Here is an 8,410-nt window from a genome sequence, read left to right as displayed (position 1 = left end):
CATGCGGTCATGTGATAGTTCGCGCTGATGGACGTAGGAAGTGTTACAAACAGCTGATGGATCGGCGAAGCGTGTTTCTGGAATATCATGTTTTTGTTGCTGCAAGTGATTTTTATGCAGTTTTTGCAAAGCTATATGTGGAAGGAAACTGTGACCGAGGACAAGCTGATGGCGTAAGATGTAAGTACAACTCCTCCAGTTTCATATGCAAAAAAAATGATTGCACTAGCTTATGTGGTTGCAGAGCTACCGGGATTTAAAAATAGTTACGCAAAACAGAGCGTGCCCGCTCCGATCGGCTGTAAAGGGTTAAGATGTAAAATCAAATGAAGAACTTAACATTTGATATGGCCTGCTGGATGTTAAGCATTAAAATGTCTGTCATCTTATCATCTTCCTTTCTCTGGAAAAATGTCAACCTATTACTTCCCAGCAGAAGGGTGGTATGGACCCTGATTGTGTTGTTGTTTATATCTTCTGTGGATGGAAAAAAAAAACAACTTCCAGAAGAAGCAGACCAGAAACTGTCAGACCAACAATCAGTCCAACAGATGTGAAAGAAATTAAAATTTTAGATGTTTGAAATCTGCAGCTGAATGTTCCCCATCTTTAATGTCCGTGTGTCCTCAGATCATTTTTCTTTTCTTGCTTTCAAAAAAAAAAACACTGAGGTTGGTTTGAACACTGACTGATTTCTTTAAATTTTCTGTAGCTAAAAAACAAAAGCAACAACGAGAAGCACAACGGGAAGATACAGACCAATGACCAGTCCAGCAGAGCCACTTACACTTCGTCCTACTGGTAGGAATGTCTGACCTGCAGGTGAGAAACAGGTGTGAGGTGTCAGGTAGGTGATGAGTGAAGAACAGAACAGAATCCAACAACCAGGAAGCAGATTCAGCTTTGATCACTGACACTGAACTCTCATAACTCACCTTTAGAATTAATAACTCTCAGGTCAAGAGTTATAGTAGTGGTGGAAGGGCTGAGGTCTTTTTTCTGGATAACACTACATTTGTATTTTCCAGCATCATTAATCGTCACATTCTTCAGAATCAAAGACACGTCTCCATTTTTCATCTCTCTGTCCCGCAGATCCACCCGGTTCTTAAAAGATGGATTCTGATCCTCGAGATCAAATCGCCGATCCACATACAAATGTACTATTTTCTTTTGTAGGTCAGGTTTGGTCCACTTTACCACTCTGATGGAACCCGTATCATTTGGAGCTTGACATGGTAGAATGACGTTCTGTCCAGACTGAACTGTGATGCTTTTGTCCTCTGAAAGAGGAAACAACACAGAGCAAAGTGAGTGAGGATCAGTCAAGACACTCAAAAAACTTTTTCCTACTGATGTTGAGGACACTGTGGGTCAAAAGAGGAGCCTCAGAAACCACCACTGAGAAGTATTTAGTGGACACCACAAAGTGTGCCACATCAGTGGACTCACAAAAATAACAATTAACTTCTAATATGCTGCTTACTGTCTTTGACATTTGAGCAAATTATTTTTATTTTTATGATATGAAGTACATCTGTGTTTTTTTCTTGATTGCCAAGACATCAGAGGGCATGTTTGAAAAGCCAAAAATCTCAGATTTTGATAGCACAAAGATATCTTCTCATCATCTGTGGGAACTTTGACCTCAGTTTAACGTCAAAGTCCTGCTGCTTGAATTGTCTAACACTCTGATGACAGTTGTAGACTAGAAAGTGCATTTTCTGAAGAAACTGCAGTGTGAATGCTTGAATCTGAATGTATGCACTGAAATGAATTAATTGCTGAATTTTGAGTTAAAAATATTGAATGAGATTTAAAAAAAAACAAAAAAAAAAAACGAATTTAACCTTAAAACAAAGGTGCTGAACTGCTAAAAGCTGAAGGTTACACAGAAGAAGGAGTTGGAAAAAAACTGAAAATGTTTTAAATGTAAATTAGAAAACCCTAAGAAATGAGAAAAGAACATTTAGAGTCAGAAAACATCTGAATGAATATTAAAAGGTCATATTCTTTGAATCACTGAATGACTCAAATGTGATCCCTCCACTTTGATCCACACAGTTTAAAAAGTTTAAATGCCTGAGCTTTGAAAGATACGGTGTTGGAAAGAGAACAATAATGGCAACAATTTGAGGGTAAAATGATGGCTGTAACACTGTGGACACAGCAGCAGTTGAAAGAGAAGTGCTTAAGATGAATCTTGGTACAGTGGCAGGCAGAGCTCGTTAAGCAGGCAGGTGTGAGCCTGGTTGCTATAGTGACCGCACCCAATGGCTCCATACACACGTACACAGACATGCGCCTCACTTTTGCTGCTTAAAATGAACAGAAAAGTCAGGCCGAAACAAATCGCTCCCAAATGAAAAGTAAAAGTCGTATTGACAAAATTCTTTCACCGTGAGCGACAGCAATGTCTAGTCTACCTAATTCTCAGTTTTCATGCCTGTGGAGCTTATTATATGGACGTGGTGACAGTGGAAAGACACCATGCTCTTCTGATTTTCAAACGAACCTTCTGAGCCATTTTAACATTAGAGTCTATGGAAGAGTTGGAGGGAGGAGGCTGTGCATTGGTGACATTTATGAAAGAACCATAACACCTAGTACAATAGTAAACACATTGGATGAAAGAGGACAGCCATGGCTACGTTTTGAGGGTAAAATCATACCTGTAGAGCAAACGCTGCGGACACAGCAGCAGTTTTAAAAAAGATTTTAAGATTAATTTTTTTGCTCCTCTCACTCTAGCAGTTGAGCTGCCTCACTCTAGCCCCAACATTCCGTCCCATACACACCCATTATAAACTCTGAAACGGGTGAAAAAACATCATGAAACTTAAACTGGAACTGAAGAAAAAGTATAATAGATATTGAAAAGATAAATACAAGTTGAATAGTTGAATGTCTTGTCTTCGTTTTAAAGTTTGAATGGTGGCTCTATGTCAATGTATGTGGAAGTAGTAAGAGTTTAAAAATGAGTAAGTTGAATGAGAATTTGAAGGGTCTCCCCATTGAAATACATGGGAAATTTTTGTTGAATAAAGTTGAATAAAATTAAAAATATAAATGTTAAAAATGAGAAAAATACAAGCAATCATGTCCAAAAGAATAGGAATCTAACGGTGTTTGAATGGTTTTTCTAAGTTGAATGGTTTTGAAGGAGTAGGCTTTCAAAAAACGTACGGAATAGATAATAATAACTAGAAAGTGCATTTTCTGAAGAAACTGCAGTGTGAATGCTTGAATCTGAATGTATGCATTGAAATGAAATAATTACTGAATTTAAGTTAAAAATTTTGAATGAGATAAAAAAAAAACAACCCGAATTTAACCTGAAAACAAAAGTGCTGAACTGCTAAAAGCTGAAGGTTACACAGAAGAAGAAGTTGGAAAAAAGCTGAAAATGTTTTAATTGTAAATTAGAAAAACCTAAGAAACGAGAAAAGAACATTTAGAGTCAGAAAACATCTGAAAGAATATTAAAAGGTCATATTCTTTGAATCACTGAATGACTCAAATGTGATCCCTCCACTTGGACCCACACAGTTTAAAAAGTTTACATCTCTGAGCTTTGAAAGACAAGATGTTGGAAAAAGAACAACGATGGCGACGTTTTGAGGGTAAAATGATGGCTTTAACACTGTGGACACAGCAGCAGTTGAAAGAGAAGTGTTTAAGATGAATCTTGGCAGAGTGAGAGAGAGAGCTCGTTAAGCAGGCAGGTGTGAGCCTGGTTGCTATAGTGACCGCACCCAATGGCTCCATACACACGCACACAGACATGCACCTCACTTTTGCTGCTTAAAATGAACAGAAAAGTCAGGCCGAAACAAATCGTTCCCAAATGAAAAGTAAAAGTCGTATTGACAAAATTCTTTCACTGTGAGCGACAGCAATGTCTAGTCTACCTAATTCTCAGTTTTCATGTCTGTGGAGTTTATTATATGCACGTGGTGACAGTGGAAAGACACCATGCTCTTCTGATTTTCAAACGAACCTTCTGAGCCATTTTAACATTAGAGTCTATGGAAGAGTTTGAGGGAGGAGGCTGTGCATTGGTGACATTTATGAAAGAACCATAACACCTAGTACAATAGTAAACACATTGGATGAAAGAGGACAGCCATGGCTACGTTTTGAGGGTAAAATCATACCTGTAGAGCAAACGCTGCGGACACAGCAGCAGTTTTAAAAAAGATTTTAAGATTATTTTTTTTGCTCCTCTCACTCTAGCAGTTGAGCTGCCTCACTCTAGCCCCAACATTCCGTCCCATACACACCCATTATAAACTCTGAAACGGGTGAAAAAACATCATGAAACTTAAACTGGAACTGAAGAAAAAGTATAATAGATATTGAAAAGATAAATACAAGTTGAATAGTTGAATGTCTTGTCTTCGTTTTAAAGTTTGAATGGTGGCTCTATGTGAACGTATGTTGAAGTAGTAAGAGTTTAAAAATGAGTAAGTTGAATGAGAATTTGAAGGGTCTCCCCATTGAAATACATGGGAAATTTTTGTTGAATAAAGTTGAATAAAATTAAAAATATAAATGTTAAAAATGAGAAAAATACAAGCAACAGTGTCCAAAAGAATAGGAATCTAATGGTGTTTGAATGGTTTTTCTAAGTTGAACGGTTTTGAAGGAGTAGGCTTTCAAAAAACGTACGGAATAGATAATAATAAAATAGAATAATAAAGATTAGAAGAACAATACTGTGAATGCTTTTCAAGCATTCACACTAACTAGAAAGTGCATTTTCTGAAGAAACTGCAGTGTGAATGCTTGAATCTGAATGTATGCACTGAAATGAATTAATTGCTGAATTTTGAGTTAAAAATATTGAATGAGATTAAAAAAAAAACAAAAAAAAAAAAAGAATTTAACCTGAAAACAAAAGTGCTGAACTGCTAAAAGCTGAAGGTTACACAGAAGAAGGAGTTGGAAAAAAACTGAAAATGTTTTAAATGTAAATTAGAAAACCCTAAGAAATGAGAAAAGAACATTTAGAGTCAGAAAACATCTGAATGAATATTAAAAGGTCATATTCTTTGAATCACTGAATGACTCAAATGTGATCCCTCCACTTTGATCCACACAGTTTAAAAAGTTTAAATGCCTGAGCTTTGAAAGATACGGTGTTGGAAAGAGAACAATAATGGCGACAATTTGAGGGTAAAATGATGGCTGTAACACTGTGGACACAGCAGCAGTTGAAAGAGAAGTGCTTAAGATGAATCTTGGCAGAGTGAGAGAGAGAGCTCGTTAAGCAGGCAGGTGTGAGCCTGGTTGCTATAGTGACCGCACCCAATGGCTCCATACACACGTACACAGACATGCGCCTCACTTTTGCTGCTTAAAATGAACAGAAAAGTCAGGCCGAAACAAATCGTTCCCAAATGAAAAGTAAAAGTCGTATTGACAAAATTCTTTCACCGTGAGCGACAGCAGCTTCTAGTCTACCTAATTCTCAGTTTTCATGTCTGTGGAGTTTATTATATGGACGTGGTGACAGTGGAAAGACCCAATGCTCTTCTGATTTTCAAACGAACCTTCTGAGCCATTTTAACATTAGAGTCTATGGAAGAGTTGGAGGGAGGAGGCTGTGCATTGGTGACATTTACGAAAGAACCATAACACCTAGGACAATAGTAAACACATTGGATGAAAGAGGACAGCGATGGCTACGTTTTGAGGGTAAAATCATACCTGTAGAGCAAACGCTGCGGACACAGCAGCAGTTTTAAAAAAGATTTTAAGATTAATTTTTTTGCTCCTCTCACTCTAGCAGTTGAGCTGCCTCACTCTAGCCCCAACATTCCGTCCCATACACACCCATTATAAACTCTGAAACGGGTGAAAAAACATCATGAAACTTAAACTGGAACTGAAGAAAAAGTATAATAGATATTGAAAAGATAAATACAAGTTCAATAGTTGAATGTCTTGTCTTCGTTTTAAAGTTTGAATGGTGGCTCTATGTCAACGTATGTGGAAGTAGTAGGAGTTTAAAAATGAGTAAGTTGAATGAGAATTTGAAGGGTCTCCCCATTGAAATACATGGGAAATTTTTGTTGAATAAAGTTGAATAAAATTAAAAATATAAATGTTAAAAATGAGAAAAGTAGAAGCAGTCATGTCCAAAAGAATAGGAATCTAACGGTGTTTGAATGGTTTTTCTAAGTTGAACGGTTTTGAAGGAGTAGGAGTACAAAAAACGTACGGAATAGATAAAATATAATAATAATAAAGATTAGAATAACAATACTGTGAATGCTTTTCAAGCATTCACACTAATAAAATGGAATAATAAAGATTAGAAGAACAATACTGTGAATGCTTTTCAAGCATTCACACTAATTAGAGTGGCTGTGGCTCAGGAGGTAGAGCAGGAGTGTGAGTGTGAATAAATATGACATAAAGCACTGCTGATTGAGACATGTATGAAGTGATTTGACTGCTCAGGTAGAAAAGTACTACATAAGAGCTAGTCTGTTTAGATTGAATAAGGAGCTCGTGGTAAATGGAAGCTGATGGTTTTCTCAGAGACGTTTTAATATCAGCACCAGATCATTTTGGAAAGACTCCACAGACCTTTGTCTTCTTATTGTTTAGGGCTTACATGTTTAATTGACTTCCTGCAAGATCCACAGAAACATGCCCTAATGATGGGCGGCTTAAAGCAAACTTTATTTATTAAACAATTATATCACATATTCAGTTTCAAACAAATACACTGTCTAACAAGCACCTAATACCTTTGTATTATATCATATTGTACACACGTAAACCACTCTGAAACTCTTTATTCTTCTTTATGTTACATATAGTTATCTCACCTGCACACACGGACACAAAGACGCCAGCAAGCAGCAGAATCGAACAAAGAAATATGCATGTTCCTGCAGACATGTCTGATGATCTTTGTTTTTAAAAATCCTGCGTGAATCCGTAAGTAACAGGACCGGAGTTCAAATTTGACTGCGTGAGATCAAATTCGAGGCTTGACCAAAGTCACAGTGAAACATGTCACAAACTCTTTCGATTTCGCTGGGTTTAAATTATTAAAAAGAAAATAATTCTTGATTAATTTCCCAAAAGTTATATCCTCGATCGCCACGGAGAATGCATGAAGCCTTCAAAATCTTAGAAAAAGGAGCTCACAGTGGGCAGAGCCTTAAACCTTGAAGAACAGGCACATCCCTCAGCCAGCTGTTTTCATTTGAATGAGAACATGAAGTGGAAAAATATGCCCCCACCCACACACACACTTACACACACACATGTCCTGATTTGTAAAATGTTATGGGTTCATCATTCCTGTCCTGATGTTGTCTCGAGCTCATGTTTGAACACGAGCTATCTCTGGTAAAATCTTGCACAACTCTTTTACATGAACTGGTTGGAAAGCAGAACTGATGAAAGATAAGAATAAATAAAGAGGAAATGCTCAAGGACTTAAAAAGGATCAGTGCTTGATCCTGATCTCAGAGGGGAAATTTAACTGATTCATAAAGAAAACTGAAAACAAGGGACTTTCGGAATAAACTTGAGTGTGAGTCACTCCACACAGCAGCCAGGTCCGTTCTGTGGAGTTCACCTGTTTTTGTCTGGAAAAGAAATCGAATGAAGGAGAAAGAAGGGGTGTAAAAGTTTTAGATTTCTGAGTCAATAACTGCAGTGTGAGATGCACATCACTACGAAGTAATTGTACTCTCTCGATACACTGTACTGTTCTTTTAATGGTTTCTATCTGCGAGAAAGCAAGCGGCACCACTTTTTGTGGAGTCTTCATGAAGATGAAACTCTTGTCTTCCTGAATCTAACGGTGGTGAAGGAGATAAAAAAGCTTGAAAGCATGAACTAAATCAGGTTCTGTGCTTTGTTTCTGTTGCTGCGTAACAGGCCCAGACAGGAACTACATACAGCATGTGTGAACATGTGAGATCCTCCTGTCTTCAAAACAGTGAAAGGATGTTTTGCTTTTCTGTTGCTTTTTTTCTTTTTCTCTTCTACAAATCAACAGAAATAAAGAGTCAAACGGGGTTTTTAGCTGATGTTTTCATGATTGATGGGTTTTTCTACTACAAAACAATAAACTGTTGGATTAAATAATGATTATAAATTGACTGTAGGTGTGTCTTGTCTGCAGTCAACTTGTATTATAATGTGCCGACAACGCCTTATCATCAAACTTCAAACAGACCTCAAGGATTGCTCTGCCATAGAGTTTTCAGCCGTCCATGTTGGAGTCTAATGAGTGTAATCGAGGTTTTAAGGAGTTTACAGTTCAGTGTGTGTAGCAGTGAGAGGGTTTTTTTAGTGTTGATGGAGAAAGGGGAAGTGCTAACATACAAAGGGCCAGAGAATTGAAAACAAAGTAAAAAGCTCACTGCAGCTATTGTCT

General features: G+C 37.4%; 1 protein-coding gene across 1 annotated transcript; it reads right to left on the bottom strand.

Moving 5' to 3' along the window:
• Window positions 1-281: 281 nt before the first annotated feature.
• On the bottom strand, window positions 282-7,237 carry LOC113018485 (coxsackievirus and adenovirus receptor-like). Its single transcript, XM_026161555.1, has 3 exons — window positions 6,843-7,237; window positions 936-1,283; window positions 282-816 (listed from the first exon to the last, which is right to left on the bottom strand). Exons 1-3 carry the CDS (start codon window positions 6,913-6,915, stop codon window positions 713-715), a joined length of 525 nt encoding a protein of 174 aa, XP_026017340.1. The 5' UTR covers window positions 6,916-7,237; the 3' UTR covers window positions 282-712.
• Between the last annotated feature and the right edge of the window lie 1,173 nt (window positions 7,238-8,410).

This window comes from Astatotilapia calliptera, unplaced genomic scaffold (genome assembly GCF_900246225.1).
Source record: "Astatotilapia calliptera unplaced genomic scaffold, fAstCal1.2 U_scaffold_9, whole genome shotgun sequence".
NCBI lineage: Eukaryota > Metazoa > Chordata > Actinopteri > Cichliformes > Cichlidae > Astatotilapia > Astatotilapia calliptera.
Note: the sequence above shows the minus strand (reverse complement) of the source record. Positions and strands in the feature narration are given on the sequence as shown.

Coding starts and splice junctions, on each gene's coding strand:
- LOC113018485 (XM_026161555.1), bottom strand. CDS start 6,915: ATGTCTGCAGGAACATGCATATTTCTTTGTTCGATTCTGCTGCTTGCT. Junction 1,284..6,842: donor CTTTGTGTCCGTGTGTGCAG/GTGAGATAACTA, acceptor TTCCTCTTTCAG/AGGACAAAAGCATCACAGTT. Junction 817..935: donor GAGAGTTATTAATTCTAAAG/GTGAGTTATGAG, acceptor TCTCACCTGCAG/GTCAGACATTCCTACCAGTA.